The sequence below is a fragment of the Mytilus trossulus genome, chromosome 4 (assembly GCF_036588685.1).
Source record: "Mytilus trossulus isolate FHL-02 chromosome 4, PNRI_Mtr1.1.1.hap1, whole genome shotgun sequence".
In the NCBI taxonomy this organism is placed as follows: Eukaryota; Metazoa; Mollusca; class Bivalvia; order Mytilida; family Mytilidae; genus Mytilus; species Mytilus trossulus.
Window position 1 is genome coordinate 67,298,913 of NC_086376.1, and position 22,176 is coordinate 67,321,088.

The following is a 22,176-nucleotide window of genomic DNA, read 5'->3' on the forward strand; positions in this document are numbered from 1 at the left end:
GAGAAGATGTTCTAAGTTGGTCATTTTTTTTGGACAATAAAATTTGTTTAAAATTTCAACACAGATAATTATATCTAAATGTACACAAAACACAGTAAATATGAATATATGATTTAATCACTAGAAAAGAAAAATTTACAGAAACTAAGTAAACTTTTGAAAATTAACAACTAAAATATGGTACAGGCATCCATTTCTTAAAAAAAAATATTTGGTGACCTTGAACTCATTTTAACAGTTTTTGCTCAGATGACTTTTTGTGTTTTGGTCTGTTTTTCTTAAACTATTAGCAATAGGTCAACAATATTTGTTGTATGGAACTGAGACTACTATAACACAGTAGTAGTCTCAGTATGGAAGGCATTGTTAGCTGTAAATGCCTGTCTGTCATGGTTCATCTGACCTTGACCTCATTAATTTTCCATGGTTCATTGTTCAATGTTTAATTTTCTTGGTTAATGTTAAGTTTATGTGACAGTTGTAATAGAGCTTTATATTTAAGATAATCAACATAATATCAATGATTAATAAAGAAGGCGACACATTTAAGCGTGTGCACTCTTATATTGTTCACGTGTTGCTTTATTTAAGAGGGCAACTTATTTTTGATTACTTCCCTTGGTTAAGCTCTTTAGTTTATTGCCTCGATTTCACGAATCACGTTTGGACAGCAAAAGGGACGCCGGTTTTCTGTTCACTTGTTTTGCAAATAATTCCAATACCTCTAGCAATCATGGTGCTAGAAGAGATGGGAGAGTTGTTAGAAATGTTCAAGCACAGTTTCCCCCTCTCTTTCCTATTTTTTGTCCCGATTCTTGTATTGATTTCACCCGTAAACACAGCACATGAGTTCTCAGCGTTTCGGATGCAGCAGTACGATCTTCATGGCTCGCATCATGGTAAACATATACATTTAAATTATGTGCACCCCCAAGCGTGCTTTGGGTTTGCCATCAAGCGCCAGACGTTCTTTTTATATTGTTCGATCAGGAAAATTCTCTAATGTCATTATAAAATATTTTGAGGTTAAGTAACGGATGTCATTTATTTTCTTTCAGCAAATACATTTGTACTTGGCTTAAATTATACAGTTAAGTCTTCTCTTTCTACGGGGGATTTGTACTTCATGTTTAGCAGAAATGTCCCTGAAAGACTAGGGGAATAGCTCTGGTAGCATGGATGGAGGCGATTACATACAGACACATAAAAACACATCTGCTTCCATTTCTACATTTTAATCAGACAAAGCTTGACATCACAAACATAAATACAACGTCAACATACTGGCAAAAGGGGAAAAACTCTCTTTCACATAGAAACCTAATCCAACCATTCACACTGATACATAGCACCACGGTTCGAAATTGTAAACTAGACGTCCATTTTATGTATGCCCGGCTGTATCAGAAGGGGCATTAAGTATTAGGCAGCAACCAGGCATGATTTTATGTTTTGTTTTATCCTGATGACTGTGCCCTAGGCACAGAAACATGTCGATCAATAAATTACTGCAGCAGTCCCTAAAGTGTTGTCTCTACATTTTATGTATTTTATCATAAGGACCCTGCATACCAGAGGTATTCACTTTATGGACTCTACTGTACTGCAGATTCATCAGGCGTTGGCTCATTTTTTGGGGAATTTATTTTGCACAGGTTTACCAGAGGTTAATCACCAAAAATTAGCCATTGAACAATCAGATCTTACTGTTACGTTTAACATTCCATTGTGAGGAAAGAAATTTATGGTTAAATGCAAAAAAACCTAAATACGTCTTTTTAGAACAATGTTTTGTGACTTCACGAGTAGAAAAATAACTATAATTATATAAATTGTCGCAAGTATGGAAAACTTTGATCTTTCCTTTTTAAACTACATCAAGTAAATTATAAAATTGTGAATTTGAATAGCAGGGAAGTGGACTAGAAATGGTAAATCGCAAAATTAAGCATCCCCTTAAAATAAGTTGGGTTACACAACTTTTAATAGGGAGCTTGAAAAAAATGTTGTACTGTTATGAATTTTAATCTATAACTATTGTTATGTCCCTTTTATTAATTTTGCAGGATGTCAAGCAGCACAGGTAAACATGGAAGCCAGACCAATTGATGCTAAAATGATCACAAGAAGATGCATTGTTACAAAAATGAAAGAGTTCACTATGGCCAAGTATCGTGACTTGATTCAGGAAAATGCTGGTGCATTACTTATCATACTGCCAAGAAATCTCACATCACTATCAGATGATGACAGACAGGTAACTAGCATTTAATTAACCCACTAACCTAAAGTCTAAAAACATATTAATTAGGATCTTCAAATGGCAAAGTAGGAGAAATGAGAAGTGTTTCTGTTTGTTTAACCTTTTCAGACCACGATTGACACTTCAGACAGCTGATGATGAGTCTTGGTTTACCTGGATTGAAATACCTCTTTTATATTTCCCGCTGAAAAACATGGCAAACACTATTGTTCTTTTTTTGTTGAATATCTGGATGAAAGTGTAAACATGGAGCTTTCCTCTTGTGGAAAACTGTCAAAATCAGATGAAATTTATGGATTTTACTTCAATTTGATATGAGGGAACAATTTTTTTGAAGAATTGAAGCCAGACTAGTATCGACTAGTATACTTGTTTGACAAAAATGCTGTTTGACAAAAATGCTGTTTTATTTACTAAACATTTGGAATGGACATCATTTGGTGACGAATTTTGGTCAACCTTGCTAAAAAAAAAATTTGCTGTTTAGGGATAGAAAATTACCGTTTAGGTCAAAAAGTTGGAATTTTAGAAATTTCTAATGTTTCAATGCCGAAAATATGCAAATTTTGATTTTTTTATGACAAAATTAACTTGAACAAAAAAACTGTCTATTGAATAAAACAAAAACATAAATCAAAGACACCTTTTTATTGATATAAAAATGAAAATTTCTCACTTGTGTCACAATAGATAGGGAAGCAATCATCACAGAGTAGATTCTGTCGAGGCAGGTATCATTGAAAGGGTTAAGTCAATGTTGGCTGTTTCAAAATTATGATACTATACCAGTTTTCGTCACATTTACATTCTGAAGAATAAAAACACTGCTCACCCTTCAACCTAAATTAATTTGTTCAAAAGGATTTATGTTGGTTAGATATACATCACAACAAAACACAGGTTGTGTAAATACATGTGGCCATTGCTTTATGAATTCAATCATGCTAAAACTAAATGAATACACTAAAGTACACAAATAAATGCTTAAAATAGATTTAAACTTTATCCAGATAATCCAGAGATCTTTTATGTGTAAATTCATTACTCAATTTCTTGTTGATATTTGTAATTCTAGCACTTACAGACAGTAGAGAAAGATTTAGCAGAGGAAGGGAGCGTTAGTATTCCTGTTTACTTTGCTGAAGAAACAGATGAGTTACTACAGGTTTATGATGCTATACAGCTTGGTAATACTGGAGACCAAGCAGCATCAGCTCTGGAAGGTAAAAACCTCAGTGTTCTACTATGTATCATGTTCTGTAAATTCAGAAATAATTGTTTGAATTTGTTATTGCGATTTTGTCATTTTGGACTATAATGTGATTTTAATTAACTTTTTACCTGAAATATTGCTCAGGTAACTTTGTTGTTTGAACACCATTTTAAATGTTTATGGAAGTATTACAATAATCAAAGTAGTATCAGAAATGGACCTAAAATTAAAAACAATCACATTATTTCAAAAGTGATTGTAAAGTTCTCAGTGAAATTTGAATTTCTGTCTCTGAAATTTGCACTGAAAAATAAGTATTTAAAATTGTTTCTTTGTACAAGTTTTAAAATATTTTCTTTGTTTAAATATTTATGAAATTGTTTCTTTGTATAATAATGGCGTCCTTATCCATATTCAGTATTGGATGAATATTAAATGAATAATTATTTCGATTTTTTTTAGCCTTGATGAGTGGGGCGAGTGCTAATGGTTTTCAGATGGTAGTAGGTGGACCTCAGTCAAAAAGTCTACCAGATTTCCAGATAACTAATATTCAGGTACAATATAAAGCTTTTATAGTCAATATGGAAAATAAAAGGTTTGGAAGATACCAAAATGAAAATCTGAACCCATAAATCTAATTAGAGACCAACAAAATTGTTTGTAAAAATGAAAAACAACAAAGATTAAACTTCTCAAAATCAAATATATTTTTAATACATGGGTAAGTGGGTACCATAGCGATTTCACACTAAGATGCATTATGATTCTCAGTCTCAATTGTTGGTGTGGCAAGTTCTAAAACAAACTGCCTTCTAACCTTCCCACACACTTTTTCTGCAACAACCCTTATGATAGCGTTTGATAATTTTGTAACGTCAACTAGTCTGTGTATTTTTGAAACACGCACTGGACAGATTATTACTCACATTTTGTGCCTATTTGTTCATTTCTTTAATGGAAAGATTTATAGGGTTAACTTTTAGTCATATCTGCACACAATAGAAAATATTTTTATCAAGGGAAAAAAAGAAGGGTCAGGAAAAGACATATGCACTATAGTTTAGACATGGCATATTTCTATTTCATAATGTTTATATCAATAATTTCAATTATAGGGCCATCTGTCAGGGTTTGGAATAGAAGAACAGTTACCTACAATAGCTATTGTGGCTCACTATGACGCATTTGGTGTGGCTCCTGTAAGTTTATAAAAATATAAAAAGAATTTAATAAAAGGCATCAATTCATTTTACTGAAAAATACTATAAAAAAAAACATATTTTGAGCAAGCAACAAAAATGGTGTTATATAGAATCACTATTGAAAGAACCATATTTAAGAGTACTCTCAAAATGTATGATAGTAACTGTCTTTGGGAAAATATTGTATATCAGTGATATGAGAAATAATTCTGGTTTGAAAATACATATTACTCTTATGCACAATACAAGTGTTCAAATTTTCTAGCAACTTTCCCAAGGTATTCTTAATTTTATCAACATGCTATTTTGGACAATTATTAAGCAAGAGGGCTCATTAAAAAAATGTAGGATGAGTTATGTAACATTTAATAGTCATTTATACCATAAACAATTTTTTAAAGTGCAATTTTCACACATATAAATATATACTTTTACATATTCTGTTTTATTAAATGTTAATCAAAACATTTTTATTTTAGGGTATGTCAGTTGGTGCAGACTCCAATGGTAGTGGTGTAATAGCTTTGTTGGAGTTGGCTAGACTGTTTTCTAAACTTTACACAAACTCCAGAACTCATGCAAAGTATCCTTGCTTCAAATTATTATATACTAATGTGGCGTAATCAACCAACAATCAATCAAATTATGATTGAGACAAAAGTTTGAAAAAAAATTACACAAATAAAAATAAATTAGTGTAAAGATGATTTTAATCATGGGTATGAATTAACTTTATGATGTCTTTCCTTAGATAAAATATTGTTCTCTATTTTCGTTTCATTGAAAATTATCCTTTTTGTCCTATTTCAAAATCAGCCATGGCTAGAACATGTAAAATATCCAAACTCCATGCATTTTAGCAAACCATTTTGCTAAAATAAAATATTTACAAATTACTTAGTCTTTAAAACTAGTGCAAAATTTATAAAGAATTTAAAATGAAATTGGATAGCTGTTAAGACTGCTGTACCTATAAGACCCTGCATCACATCTTCGTAATAACAGAATTGAATAGTTAAACACTTATTACTTTTTCTTTAACTTGTGCAAGATATAACCTCATTTTCCTGCTGTCTGGTGGAGGTAAATTTAACTACCAAGGAACAAAGAGGTGGATTGAAGACAATATTGAAAATCAGGGTAAGTGTATTGATTCAGATTAAAGCAAATATTTCATCCTAATGAAGCAAGTATCTACACTATATTATATAAAAGATTAAAACAGGATAGCACTGGGTTACAATCGGGAAAAAAACCATCTAGAAATTATTTAATCTGATCCTGCATTCTAGATCAATAAAGAAACCCCTAGTAGCTAACATGTAGAGGTATGTAATTGGGTGAAATTAAATGTCAAGTAAGAAAGGAAGCATTTACAAGATGCCACACAACCTAAAATAAAATTCAACAAAAATATATATTAAAAGGTTATACACCCTGCCACCACCAACACAACAAAAAAATAATGATATTAAACCTTAACATACAAAAAAAAATTGCAGAAACAAAAACAGTTTTATCTTACTGTGAACTCTGAGTCAACAAAATCATGTATTAATAGTTAGACGTCATGTATTGGAAAATTTGATTTGAGATATATAAGATACATGAACATTTTATACATAATTGAAAAATTGGGATAGAGGATTGTATGCTTTCTGAATTGTCTTTAGGCAATTAATCTTTCTTGAAAATGAAGCCATTCAGAAATATCAATTAACATAAATTTTAAGAATAAAACATTGGTTAAAAAATAGTTTCTTAAAATAACAAAAAATCATCTCACAACAACAGAAACATTGTGAATAGTTGTATTTTGATCTTTTACAGAATCAAGTCTGTTGACAGATGTAGCCTATGTTTTGTGTTTGGACAGCCTTGGTAGGTCAGACAATCTCTTCTTACATGTATCAAAACCACCTAAAGAGGGAACAGCAGGACATACTTTACTGCAGGTACTGTGTTGGAAGATAATTGTCAGAGATATCCAAACCATATTGAAATTAGCCTTGGAATACATTTCACTGCAAATGCAGGACACTGCACCTCAAATGCAATATATTTGTGAACATTCAGCAGAATATATAATAATTACATGCTTTTGTTAAGCTAAATGGTGTATACTCTTGTCATTCATGAAGTATTTTAGAATTTAAAAGACTTTTCTAAGTTATTCTTTGAAGAGAATTTGCAATTATGCTGTTCAAAATTTACCACAGAAATAAAAAGATGTCAAATAACCAATTTTACGAAATATATTTATTTATAGAACATAGAAGATGTGAGTAAGTCGTTCTTTGAAGAAGTTAAATTCAAGATGAACCACAAGAAGATTAACCTTGCTGAGGACATGTTAGCTTGGGAGCATGAGAGATTTAGTATTAAAAGATTACCTGCCTTCACAATGTCAAGTCTGGAATCACATAAAAACCCAGACAGAACATCTATATTAGATAAAAGGTAAACAAGATTCTTTACTCTAGACTTACTAATGTAAAATATCTACAAATATAATGCCTACCCATTTTAATATGAACTTAGAGCATGAAGGAATTATTTCTAATTGAAATCATGTAAGCTGCAAGGAAGTTTATGAAATTTATAACACAGCATAGCATAATTTTAAGAATATACATTATGGATTCAATTATTTTGTTGGTATCTGTCTTTTGCCAATTAATGGAGTTGTATTTTAGTTGATACTTGATATTGTGGTTTGTCAAAGTCTGTATTCATACTTCAATGAACGTGGTTTAGTCTGGAATATGGTTTATATAAATTTACCCGCATGATCAACAAAAAATTTGATAGAAAAACAGAAATATGATCTCAATTTAATCAGATTTTCTGAGTTTTCAAGTACAATTATATTGTTTCTTGTGGTGTCAATTGAAATTTGATAAACATAATTTCATTTACAAAAATGATTTTTTTTTATAGAGATTCTGTAGAAGTTTCAAAATTAACCAGAAACATACAGATCCTAGCAGAAGCATTAGCTAAACATGTATATAACTTAACTAGTCAGGGAAACCTTCGTCTGTTCTCAGAAGGATTGGTGAGTCAAATTTAAGTTGAAGACCACAGAAGTACTTTTTTTATAATTTTAAGTTCAACATTAAATTTATTAAGATATAGTTTCTAAACCATGGAAATTGTAGAATATTACTTATTTGGAAATATGTAACAAATAATTGTAATAAATATACTTCTATATATTTTTATCACCATATACCCATATACTTAGCAGTGTTGTCAAAGAGTGGGAAGGATGTGTTATTTGATGTGTATATTTTGGACTTTAACATTTCAATTTCCATACAAAGGCTTTGGAGTCATTAGCAATATTTGTAACATTTGTTTTTTGTATGCCCTTTGGGTTGAAGAATACTCTGATCACTAGTGCAAAGGTGAAGGTTGCAGCAGCTATTGTTAGATAGAAATTTTAGCAATAGTTGAGCTTCAGGGTATCTTTTTAACCACATGTCCTAGTTTTAACTTACTGGAATAGATAAATGACCATTTGATGAAGAAGACTTCGATTTTTGACATGACTAAATATTAGTGTTGTTCCGATGATGGGAATAAGTCGGAAATCAGTTGGTTGGGACTGGCGATGTCGATAATCGATTGGGATTTTGTTCAATCGATTGTCGTTAAAGTTTCCGGACTTTTAGCTTATTAACTTCCAGTCCGTTTCCGGTTCTCATTTTATATGCGCAGTCAAACAAAATATATCAGTCGATGACAATAAATATGTCAAACATCCTATAATTAAAGACATAACTAATTTCCTTCTTTCTTAACGTGACAGAAGCATTGACTTTACATATTTGCAGATTGATGGAATGTTATTTAAGCTTAATAACTTTGTATGAAATACCGGTACTTGTTCCTTGAGAGCGTACAAATATTTCAGATTTTAGACAAAATAATGTCTTTGCTTCATTAGAACGTGTTTCAAATTGCCTGATATTATTGTTTGATCCATTTGTAGCATCAAAAACGTCATATTCCTTTCCAAATTGCTTGCCAAACTTCGTTTATTTTTGTAAATTTTCCGAAATTCGTCCGCCATTTATGAAAATAAGAATCACGAATCGGATACAGTTCAACTACGTAATAATTCCGCATTCTTGCAATTATAACTTCAGACGCACGAATGACACAATGGACAGAAATTAATGATAACAAAAGTGAAAAATAGCATTCTACACGAATTAACAGACATTTGCCTTATCCCCTTTGTCTACTGCATATATTATAGTGCAAATGCATTGTTTTATTTTTTTCTGTTAATTTTAAAGGAGTAGGGGCTATAACAGCCTAAAATGGCCCCAGATTTTCAAAAAAATTAAAAGTTATATTTTGCCGATTTTTTGCGATAATTTACTAAAACATGATTCATAGAGTTGAGAAGTGTTGTTGTAATAAAAAAAAAACATGTTGATGACGTCATAATGGTGGGTGTTAATGACGTCAAATTATAGAAATGTACAAAAAATAACAAAAATACTATGTTCTTTCTCTATTTTGACCAACGCACCATGCTTGCACCAAAGAAAAAAATTAATATGTTGTTAAGCATATACTTTTTAAACATCCCCTAAACATTCTTTTTGGTGCAAGCTTGGTGCGATACTTTATTTTAACTTTTTCATTTTCAAGCAGTGCCATACTAGCCTAGGATTGTGGCTTTATAGTGAGATTCTTCTACCAAAACCCGATTTGTGCATTCCTATTTCTTGAATATTCTTAACTTTTAATTACCAAACAATAAAAACATGTCTAGAAACATTAAGAATGTATTCAAATTATTTATTGAGACTTAGTACGTAAAAAAAATCTTACTGAAAAACAACGAATTTGTACGGTGACTTCTAGATAGTAGACTGCGATAACGGATAAGCCCGGGTTAAAAAAAAAGCCAATTTTGCCAAAAATAACTTTGCTTATCTTATTGGGTTATAGTGCCTCAATCTTGATAATAATTTGTAGTAGATCGTTGTACTAAGATCTATAATGGTACAAAATACAGTCATTCAAGTCTAGAGGTTTCGGAACTCCGGTTTAAACTTTCCGCACTTGTGGTTCGATCATGATTATCATGATTATGCGGATCTGCAAAGTGGTGACATAAATACTGTAGCAACAAATCTGAATAATCGGTATGATTACGTTTATTGTAAGCAGAAAGATGAAGAATATGGTGCTGTTTGACTTAATTGGAGGTAAATATGAGAAATGTAAAAAAAAAAAAATGTTAGAAATAGTTAAAGAATTGAAGTTAGAATCGATCAATGAAGCGAACATGAGTTTAAAACAAAATGAACACAACGCTATATTTCTTTTTACTTTCCAGTGAGAAATTTCATTCAAAAGTATTTATATCGATCTTTACAAAATCAAAGCGAAAGAAACGGGCAAATAAAGTACTAAGAAAAACAGGCTGGGGAAAAAAAAAGAAAACTCGTCGGTCTCTGTGTGTTTGTAGTAACAGACCTAGGTTTTTGCAATAAATGTTAAATCATATAATGTTTTAGCAAATATAATTCTAAAGAAGTCTATAAAAGAAATCAGACATGTAGTGTACACAGTATTAATAAAAACAAGTTTACGCTTGCAGACGTCAAGCTTATAACGCGAAAGATTTCCACCAGTTTTAAATAGTAATATTTACGGTATTACATTGTGTCAGTTTTCATAGCTGCGATCGTTAGATCGTGGCGTTTGGAGAATGCCGTTTGAGATAGAACCTCACACATACCGAAATATTTTCTTTTTTGTTTTTTTCTTTCAAAAGAAACGGAGTTGTATGATTTATGTTACATGACAACATTAAATAATGTTTTTTAACGAACTCAATTATTTTCACTTTGTTGATTGAACTCTTTATAGACTATCTGTAATAAAATCCGATGGAGTCATACTCGGGTATCAGAGCGAAAATTAACAGCTTCTTTAAATGAGATTGTTTGTATACTACAATAAAAAAAAAACTATATTCTGTTTCAGACTCTTTTTTATGAAGAAGATAGAAGAAACATATTAATCTACCAATATTAATAGACAAGGTATGTGTGATAATACGCCTATATCTAAAGTAATCATTATACTGCAATACGAAGATTCATTATACCACATCTATTCTTTGTGCATGCTTTAAACAGTGTACATCAGAGCATACTAGTTGCACATACAATGGTGCATCTCAAAGGATATGACAATTTACAGCGATTCGCATACGTCTACTAGTATATAAATAATTATAACTGTTTATGGTTCTCTTTTCGTTTTATTTTTTTCAAATCGCATTCTCTATTAAAAAAAAAAACAGATTTGAGCTCTACGAGTAGTTGAAGCAGATAAATCACAGAATAAAATATAAAATAAAATAGAATAGATATGATTAAATACGAATACTAACATTCACTTTTTCTTTTGTTATTCAAATGTAACAATTTGTAATTCATTGTCTCTTTTAGTTGTAGTGTGTTGTTAGTTTGCTGTCTACTCCATGATTTCTTCATATTTGAACGGGTTTAATTTTTAGCTGAATTTAAAACAGTACACGCACAGTTTCAAAATAGAAAAAAATATTAATGATTTACTTGTAATTGAAATTGAATTTCTTTGTTAATACCAATAATATTCTATTTCATCTTTCAGGATATGTCTCAAGTAGCACGATTTACGTGTGTTCTCTGTACTAAGAGGACAAAAAATCATGATAGACGGTTTCTTGGTGGAGAAAGTAATAAAGGACTACGCAAATACTTGTACAAATATTTTTTCCTTAATGTTGATAGTTGTGATGTTATATGTGGAGCATGTAGACGTAATTATTACAGACAATATGATGACAAGTCAATTACCAATGCTAAACCAGACAAACAGGTACTACCAGCAGCAAGCACATCACAACAGACACTTGTTTCGCCTAAAACTATAACGTTGTCGCTGTCTTCAATAGGTGGAAGCCACTCAACCTGCTTCGTTTGCAGGAAACGAGGTCCTAAACTAATTGTTGTTTCTTCCTCAACAAGGCTAACTACATTTGTACAAAATAATATTATAATACCTGCAGGAGCGAGATGTTGCCCTGGTCATATTTCTGATGAGAATTTCAGTGAACAAGCCATTGAATGTTTATCTGACTTAAGAAAAACAACAGATTTTAACCGAAGTGATATTTTGGACCTTCTTCAAAAAATAAGAATGCTACTCCTAAAAAATGAAGACAAAAGATTGAATTTTGATAAAGACTCCACATTAAGTGATGCAGAGTATATCAGTTTAACAGGCATTGATAAAACATCATTCAGTGATTTAGCATCACATCTCGTCTCAATTAGAGATACGAAGGTGCGTAGTTCAAGGACATGCTTAGGCATTTTTTTGACAAAAATGCGGTCAGGTATGTCCAACAAACTTATGGCAACTATTTTTAACGTAGGAAAAGATTCGATCCGCCGAGCAGTTACAACAGTCAGAAAAAATCTTATGCAGACATTCGTACCAAAGCACTTAGGATTCAACCATATTTCTAGAGAGAACTTAATTGAAAACCATACTAGACCTCTTGCCCAGACATTATTTGGCAATGAATTCAATCCTGCAATTCTTGTAATTGACGGAACATACATATATATCCAGAAAAGCGGTCAATTTCAGTTTCAACGCCGTACATTTAGCATGCATAAGCATCGGCCTCTTGTCAAACCCATGGTTTTCGTAACCACTACAGGTTATTTTGTCAGCGTTATGGGTCCATACTTGGCAGATAGTAAAAATAATGACGCCAATATACTTAAGCATATAATTGCCTCAGACAATGAGCAGATTAAAAGTTGGTTGCAGAAAGATGATGTTTTCATTGTTGACCGTGGATTTCGGGACTCAATTGATCTGCTTGAGGAATTAGGAATACAAACAGAAATGCCTTCGTTCTTAAAGAAAGGCCAGGCACAGTTTACCACAGAAGAAAGCAATACTTCAAGATTAATAACAAAGATTCGCTGGGTAGTTGAATCCGCAAATGGCAGAATTAAGACATGGGTGTTCTTCAACCATGTGATGCCTAACTCACAAATACCGTATATTGGAGATTACCTACGTATTGTATGCTCAATATGCAACAAGTATTTCAAACCACTTAGTTCTGGTGATCCAGAGGAAGACCAACTACTTGGATGTAAAATGATTTATCTTTCTAAGCAAAATAATCTCCTTAAAGAAAAAATTGAGTCGGAAAATCTTGACCGCATTAGATCTAATTCTACTACTTGGTGTAAGATTGATGCTGCGTCTATTGAATTTCCTTCTATTACTGAAGAAGATCTCAGAAACCTTACCTTAGGCGTTTACCAGATAAAATTGGCTAAATCATACGTAGCTGAACATGTTACTGAAAACAGTGACTTTGAGGTACTAGTACATAAACAGGAAAACAATTTGATATGTGCAAAAATCCAAAGTAGACATGTTTCATCTAAAGCTCATTTGTTATGGATTCAATACGATGAAGTGACTGTTCTTGGCTGGTTCTGTAAATGTCGTGCTGGAGCAAGAGTAGTTGGTATGTGTACACACGTTTCGGCAGTTATCTGGTATTTAGGGTATGCTCGCTGTTTGGACATACCCTATTGTTCTGGTGACGATTGGACAAAATATCTCATAGATGCACGTAATATGCCAGAACCCGAAATTATTGATGAAAGTGATGAAAGTGACTGCGTTGAAGAATGATTGTGTAGCTCATGTCAACTTTTATGTTATGTGCTAAAATATTTTTATATCATGATGTTAGCAATCTATTATATTAAATCTTTCTTTGTTGAGAGATATGACAACAAAAAGGTAACACATGTTCAACCCCTTTCACGATTTCAAGAGTATGATATCTTACATAGAAGAAATCTTCAATAAATATGTTGAATTGGACCTTATACTAGTGCATTTTATTCGTCTTTGAGTTTGACTGTTCATTTGGTATCTATTGTCCCGCTTTTTTTTAACATCTTGGTATTGTAATTAAAGTTTTTAATGTTATATTCATATTTAAAAAAATAATGTATATATATGTAGTATGTCTGTATTACTGAAAACCATCTGTTCATTTACATAACTTAGAATTTAATCACTTTTAAAGGGTTTCATTCCATAAAAAGTTCTATTGAATAAATAAATAGTACTTGTTAAATAGTGGTTTACACAGACGTTCTTTTCACCACAACAAACATAAGTTACAGCAACCATCAGTAATTGTGGTGGGCATTTGAGGCATTTTCGCTCCTTCAAATTACAATTTTAACATATTGATGTTGTTGATAGGTAGCGGTTACTGTGGAAATACAAAATGCTGTGTTTTAACTCTGTTGAACAGTTTCTAATTAAACTATTTGCAGTTGTTCTTGTTCAAAATGACATATGCATACACACAGCCGGACACACAGAAAAAAATACAGATATACTAGATGAAATAATATAAACATATTCTACAAATTCTTAACGTTTCAAGACCATTGGTTAATTTGTGGTTAAATATACATGAACTAATGTCATTTTCAAGAAGCATCGATCAAACTGTCTGCTATTTCAGAAACAACAATTAAAAAAAGACTTTTGATTTTTTAAGATGAAACAAAATTTCCACACACGGTAAAAAAAGGGTAAGATTATGTATCATCATATTTTTGAAACCATGGTAACATATGCTATGGTAAATACAAATAATCGAGACCACAAAAGAGAAAGTATCTAACTATTTATTCTTATAACGTCTTTTTGTGTGTTTTGTATATAATAAGGTATCTTTGTTTTGAATTTTTAACTCAAATACGTGCAATAATAACAACACTAGTTTCAAAATTGATTAAAAATTCGTTTTTGGGATTAATAAAGGGGTTCACTTTGATGACGTCATACACAGTGATTTCAAGTAATATATACAAAATATATATATTTTTGGAAAGCAGACACCTATAGGATATTTTGAGAAAAAAATTGTCTACTTTTGAAGTGGGGCCGATTTTGACCCTTAAAGCCCCTACTCCTTTCTTAAAGTTAGCACTTTATATATTTTTTCTTGATTAGAAGCATTCAAATGTTAATACAGCTATGTTATTGAAATTGTTTTGTGAGTTACACCATTGAAATTTAGAAATGTTGGTGTCACTGTTGGTAATTAATGTTGTAATTATGAGATTAAATATGTTCAATATGAATCTTGATTCTTTTTAATTCATTGTTTTAACTGCTAAATAGATAATTATGTAATCTATAATTAAGTACGCCAGAATATGAAAAAGAAACAAAAGATCAAAAATGAATATATAAACTCTTCAATGATATGGAATATATACACATTTATAATTTAGACATGTACAATAAGACTAAATGCATGATTTCATTTAAAAAAGGGCAAGGTATTATGATGCGATTATAACCGATAGTCGGTTGGTTGCTGACAACCGATTGTAATAGATAATCGGTTGGTAATTTCAACTGATTATCCAACACTACTAAATATTATCCAGTTCACAACATCATTTTGTAAACTGAAGTTGGGCTAAATTTTGGGTTTCTAGATTATAGGTTTTGTACCAAAATGTCTAAGCTCCACCAAATCTTGCTTAAAAATTCACAATTTAAAAGTCAGGACTCCTTTTGATTTTTAAGTCAGAAGGTCAAAGGTAAAGTCATCTATAAAGAGAGAAATTTTAGGAAATATTGCTTGTCCAGACAATAAAGGAAAATAAAGTGCCTTTGAGTGAATAGGAGTATTGATTTTGAGGTAACAAGTTTAAAAACCAAGGTCACAGCAACATTTAGTTGACTGACTAGTGGTTTTCAATTCATTACCACAATTTACTGAACAGTTTCCAGTCTTCTTTGATACTGCCATAAACAATAAACTAAAAAGAAAAACTGTTTATTCGATAACTATTCACATACTAATAATACAGCCATATTTTATTGGAAGGAGGTACAGAAAGACTTGGTGTCTGCATGGTTAACTCAGCTCACAGCAAAATCAAGAGCCACACAGTTACTACATAAAGATCATCATTTGTTGAGCACATTAGAAGAAACCATGAACAGATATCTCAAGGATGTTAAAAGATCTACTTTGAAAGCAGATAAAAGGTATTACTTTAAGAATTTAGGATCTTGGGACATATTTTAAAGCATTGTCGCATTTGATTTTGATAGAAATATGCATTTTGTTGAAATAATTTTATGGTCTTTATTACCTTAACTATTTTAAAACTCAAAATCAAAATTCATGTTGCATGATTTTTTTGTCACTATCAGATTGTTTTAGAAAATTTGTTGAAATGTTTGACTTGACAATAATATACTTTTCCATAGATTTTATAAAGCTAAATGATTAAAAAATGTATTCATACTGTTGTACCAACTTATGATTTCATATAGACAGGTGTATGAAAAGATATCTTTATTCCATCTGTGTTACTCTTACTAATAATTGACATTGCTTCCTCTGAATAGAAATTGTTTCAATCTGAATATATTTTTTTTAATCTGAATAAAAGTTGTTTTATTCATACAGAACCAACAAAAAGGAAAATAAAATTAATGTCTCTTTATTAAATTTTGATATTATATACTTAAAAAGAATGATTTTTCATTGCATGAAAATTCTCTCTTAAAGGGGCACTAGCTACGTAATATGGAAAAAAAAATAGAATGTGATTTTGTTTGGTTCAATGATAAATAAAAGTGTAATGATGAAAATAAACTTTAAGCAGCCAGTTTGGTTCAATTTTGTCTAAATGAGCAACGAAACATCCCAGGTGAATTATTTACTTGCAATTGAATAAATCAACCTCATTTAATCCGTATTGATGTGACCTTTAATTTAACCCATAATCTATAGATTAGTTATGCATGAATTAGCCATTAAAAGGAAATGGGTGTCAACATTGAAAGTGAAACAAAGGCATGAAAGGTGAACCATTTCTTTGAATTACTCTATCCACAAGAAAAATCCATTACCATAAAAAATTATACTTATCTTTTTTTTTTAACCTATAACATGAAGTCAAACATTTTTTTTTCAAATTTAAATTTCAAAAGTATTATGACTACTATTATGTTATTTTAATCCCACATGAATCTGATCATATAATAATTGTGTTTTACAGGGACCCAGAGTTTATATTTTATGATGGATCTCAGTATGTAATGAGTGCCTACAAGTAAGTTTGTATTAGATTTTATTTTTAATAGATATACATTTAATGACTGGCTCTAACAAACTTTACAGCTTTAGAATTTGCTATTTCAGAATCTTAATGCATTCTAGGTAATATTTTCAAAAGGTACATGATTGGTTAACAAAGTCCTCATCAAGGTTTTACTAACCAATGGTGTACTTTTATTTTCTTTCTGTAGTGCTATCAATGAAAAAAATATTCTGAGGAGGCTTATTTGATAAAGTAAGGTTATATTCTTGATATGATTGAACTTTCTATGTCTAGAACAAATTTATAAACAGTTGCTAAAATGAATGAATGAAAAAAAAAATTACAGTGTTTATTGCTTTATGTCCAGTCGCAAATAGCCTCCAATAATATCAGTTTTATAACAATCATTTTCATTTATAAGAAAAGGCACACAGCTTATATAGCTTAGGTCTTCTTCTTTTTTTTTGGGGGGGGGGGGGAGGGGTTGTCCATATACATGGAATTGGGAAAATGTCAAAGAGTCAACAACCCAATCAAAGGCTGCCAATGGGTTGTCAACGAATTGAGAAAATTCAGTACCATGAGGTGGTCCTCAGCTGGCCCCTTAATAAATTTGTGCAGACTCACAAAAGCCAGAGGTTCCTGACCTGGGATAGCACAAAATGCAACAGGGTTCAACATGTTTTGTGAGATCCCAAACCTCTATATACCTCTAGCCAATGTAGAACAAGCAGATTAGTAAAATACATAGTAATGGCATTTTATTTTGATTTCAGTGTAAAACCAGCAATATTTGATCTCTTCTTAGCAGCAGGAATTGTAGCTTACTTAGGAATGGTTTATCTTGTTGTACAGGTATGTATTTTACTTGTTGTGGTTTTTGTCAGTTTCTGTTTTATAAAAACTCCTCAGAGCTTTTATGAATTTCTTGTGAACTCACAGCAGTTCTCCAAGAGTAAAGTATCGGTAGTGAAATGGCATGAAATTTGGATTTTATAGAGTGAGCTAAAAATGGGTAACATTACATTCCTTTAAATTTTGGGATACCTACCACCAGATGAAATATGAAGACAAAATAAAATTTTATTTACAAAAGACTGCAACTTGATGTTGACATTAAGACAAGTCCATAGTTTGATGATAACATTTATTTTTTTAAATTTTCATTGTATGTAAATGTTTTAAACATTTGATATAATTTTTAAAAGTTTATAATAAGAGAATGACATCTATTTCAATGAAGCATTCTCAGTTTGATGTCGATATAATGTATGTGAATTTCAGGCTGAAATTTGAAATTGAATTTACCATACCACTATAAAGATATAGCTCTATCTGAAAATTAACAATGGACAATATGCTGATACAGTAGTTGACACAGGCAATTTAAGTGTGATACTCATATCTTTTTTTTCCACCACCCTTGGAATTCTACCATAAATATATATATATATTATTATTAATTTTTTTTCAGAATTTCAGCTATGTATACCTCATCTTACAGAAGTTTTCAATTCCTAGAAAAACCAAAGTGCAATGAGAAAGGACTTGTTGTAAGTAGAATTTCACCATATTCATTCCTGAACTAGTTAAAAATGTCTTTTTATTTGACCCTGGTGAGATTCACTTGGGTGACACAACTCTTTCTTATAAAGGATAGAAAACTCAGCTTTTAAAATTTTCAGGTTTATTTAAATGTAAACAGTCTACAACTCAATTGAATTTAAACTAAGATTAAATCTAGGTGGTGTGAAATGTGTGGTAGACATGTTTAAACCTTTCTTATAGTTAGCATCAATACTTTGGTGAATATTATTAGTTGTGGTTCTATTGTCCATTTTCTTTACATAACCTCGACTGGAAATGGCATGCTGGAAGGTTTAAACATTAAGTTTGTTATAAAGAGAGTTTTAACCACTCTAATATAATGTAATTCCATACATTTATTATTTTTGACATATTAGAGAAAAAGCAGTTGTAATGTGTACATATTTTGAAATTGTAAATTAGATAATTTGCTTCACCCCGAAATGATATTTGACTTGAATCAACATCTTTGTGTAAGACATATAGTGGCAATTTATCTAAAATAAAAACAGCAGTTTTGGTGGTTTCTGCAAATTTTTTCCCCATCTTGAATTCAGGAATAGATGAGGCTTAAAGGTAATATATACAGTCAGAATTTTTTATGGATGCGTATTGTTGTCAGTTAATTTAATTAAAATCGCTGGTATCGTGGTATTCTAATACCTTTTATATTGAAAGGTTACATGAATATATGAATAACATTTTGTATTTACTTTTGTAGTTATGTTGAAAAACCTGTACAGAATACTACATTAACAACACAAGAATATGTTGTGAATTCCAAAGAATTGTTGTTTGTTCCAAAAGAAGCTCATGTTTTGTGAATATTATGCAATAACTGAACAAATTTCTATGGTCTTGGTGCATTTTGTTGTAAAAATGTTAAATCTGTGTATTTATAGTTTATATATCAGGAAGGAATGTGTGTCTTACAAATTTTTTTGACTGATTTTTTTTGTAGTTTAAGTTGCATACTACAGTTGGCATTTTAAAGAACAATGTCTATGTTATGTTGCAAAATTAAGTTTTCAAAATATGAGAAAACATCTAAAGAAGCATATTTTTTTAAAAATTTGTAGAATATTCTGTCAAATAAGTATGGTACCATTACTATATATATGTTTTATTAATACAGAATGAAATCCATTTTCTTTAAGTTTTACATACATGATACAAACATGATAATACAATAACCATACTAACCAATTTTTTTAATTGCATAACATTTTTTTTGAAAGGTATTTTTCTTTAATACAAAAGAGATCATTGTTGAAATTCTTCCCTTCTAAAACAGAAATTGATTATATATATTTTAAATTTTTAAACAAAAGAAGAAAAAAGTTTGAGAAAAATAAATAAAACAGGATGAAAGTTTCACAAGTATTTTATGTTTTTAAAATGTATTTCTTGATTTTCAAAAGGTAAATTTAAGAAAGTCGAGTCTGATACCAGATATACTGGACTGTTGATAATAGTTAAAAGTCAAAATGTCATTTTTCATGTTAAGTTACAATTTCTGTTTTAAGCTCATCTTCCTGTGTAATAGGGAATGTGTTTGTTTTGAAAGTAAAAAGATGAAAACTGGGTCATTGTTTATTCTTTTGAATGCAAGCATAAGATTTCCAAAGACAGCATTGTTAAAAAAAAAACACCAAAATATTTATCTTAAACTTTTGCTAAATAATTTTTCTGAAAGAGTTGTTTATTATCAAGGACCCTTGAAGAAAGCTGAGGAAGTTGTGGGGGAAAAATCATGTAAAGGTTTTCATGACTTTAAATTTATAATTAATGGACGTCTAAACTCATACATGACGTAATTGGTAGAAATGAAAGTTTAAAAGTAAAACAATTTGATTTTTTTAAGCATCAAATTGATAGCAGACAAATATCAGTGTTTTTGATGCTATAATCTGAGAAAAATACATCAATATGGGGTCTCAGATTTACAGAATTAAACACAACTAAGATTTATTTAGAATCCTTAAAATTTGGTATTGATTCAGTTTTTATCTTTTACATGAAGTTGCACTAGAACAAATATTTGTTATAAAACCTAAAGATAACCAGATTTTGTACTTAATATAAACATTTATTTATACAATCATTTTTGTGAATAAAATACTGAATGTTATTTCTTTCTTTTATATTCAAAGTTTTTTTCAAAAGGTGTGAGCTGTTACCGTCACTTGGAATCAATTATGCACTCTAGCTGGTTAACTTGGGATAAATATGTAATCTTATCTGATATAAAAAGAAGATGTGGTATGATTGCCAATGAGACAACTCTTCTCAAGAGACCAAATGACACAGGATTTAACAACTATAGGTCACTGTATGGCCTTCGACAATGTGCAAAGCCCCATACAGCAAAGGCCCAGAAATGACGAATGTAAAACAATTCAAAAGAGAAAACTAACAGCCTTATTTATGTACAAATAATGAACCAAAAACCAATATATAACCGCAACAAACAACAATCACTGAATTACAGGTTTTGGACTTTGGACCAGGTGTGGCACATACAAAATGCTGCAGGGTTAAACTAGTTTGTTGGTGCAAAACCTTTGGGCCAGGTGGGCTAAAAATAGCCTTATGTTTGATTCACAGACAATTTTCATGGAAACCCATTCCTTCGGAAATAATTGATATTACTCCTGTCCATATATGTTTGGGGACATCTATGATTAATAGACACATTTTTGTTCTATCTATTTTCTCTCAAATTTTGTTTTACATAAGTGATTATCTGTTGAGAACTATATAACAAAAGAGATGACTTCAATTTCCACATTTTTAAATATGATTAGGGAGCATCATTCAAGAAGGCCATTCAGATAGCTACTGAACAAAGATATTCTTAACATAAAGTTGTAGTCATCGCCGACTGCTTTTGTTACAGTATGCTCAATTTGCCACAGTTCTACAAGTCTTTTCAACGTTTGTGAAGATCCCTGAAATCTACTGAACATCAGCTTTTGACTTGAAACAGGAGAAATATCACTAGTTGAACAAGGTCTGTCACCCTGTCGGTACACCAAGTTCAATCTTTTATTTGTTGTATTGGTGCATTACACCACATACTAAAACAGCAAACATCAATAAGTACTGCATCATCACACAATAACTAGAGAACATATCAACAACATTACCAGCAAAGCCAGCAGAAGCCTTGTTTCCTACACAGAAATCTACAAATCGGCTCTTAAAGCATCAAAGAGCAAGCTTACAAAACTCTAGTAAGGCCATAACAGTATCATCAGAAACATATTGATCAAATCGAAAAAGTTCAAAGGAGGGCTGTGCTATATGTCACCAAGCGCCACAGAAAGAGATCAAGTGTCAGGGACATGATTAATGAATTGGGTAACCAAAGACTGGAACAAGCTTCCCTTGGAGATCGCCAGAGCACAGTCATTCTTATCTCAAATGACCAACCTTAAAAAATAAAGTTGAACATTTGTTTATCCTGTTTTTTAAAATGCAGAACCAATTTGCCAGTATATTCAGAAAGTTGAATGTGGGCAGTATATGAAAGAAGAAGAAGAAGAAAAAGACTATGAGGTATTGTCTGAAGTGTTATGTAGATTGCTATTTTTATTCGGTCAATGTGTTGTCTTGCCTTCAAGAATATTTAGACTAGGGACTACGTATTTAAAGATTGACATGTTGCTTAAAAAAGGGCATACGATACAGTTT

The 22,176-nt window shown here is 31.0% G+C and overlaps 2 protein-coding genes across 3 annotated transcripts; both read left to right on the forward strand.

Annotated features, from left to right (window-relative positions):
* The first annotated feature begins 630 nt into the window (after positions 1–630).
* Positions 631–20,611, forward strand: LOC134715803 (BOS complex subunit ncln-like). 2 transcript variants are annotated; one of them, XM_063578250.1, is made up of 15 exons: positions 631–899; positions 2,067–2,257; positions 3,339–3,486; positions 3,939–4,033; positions 4,595–4,678; positions 5,161–5,264; positions 5,733–5,821; positions 6,512–6,636; positions 6,951–7,141; positions 7,622–7,739; positions 15,666–15,829; positions 16,852–16,905; positions 17,670–17,748; positions 18,368–18,446; positions 19,202–20,611. In XM_063578250.1, the coding sequence occupies exons 1-14, from the start codon at positions 734–736 to the stop codon at positions 18,431–18,433; spliced, it is 1,674 nt and encodes a 557-aa protein (XP_063434320.1). In that variant the 5' UTR covers positions 631–733; the 3' UTR covers positions 18,434–18,446; positions 19,202–20,611. The 2 variants fall into 2 exon arrangements, with proteins under 2 accessions (XP_063434320.1, XP_063434321.1); XM_063578251.1 differs by having other exon boundaries at positions 18,368–18,443.
* LOC134714348 (uncharacterized) lies at positions 11,354–13,429 on the forward strand. Its single transcript, XM_063575588.1, has one exon. The coding sequence runs from the start codon at positions 11,354–11,356 to the stop codon at positions 13,427–13,429; it is 2,076 nt and encodes a 691-aa protein (XP_063431658.1).
* Positions 20,612–22,176: the final 1,565 nt, after the last annotated feature.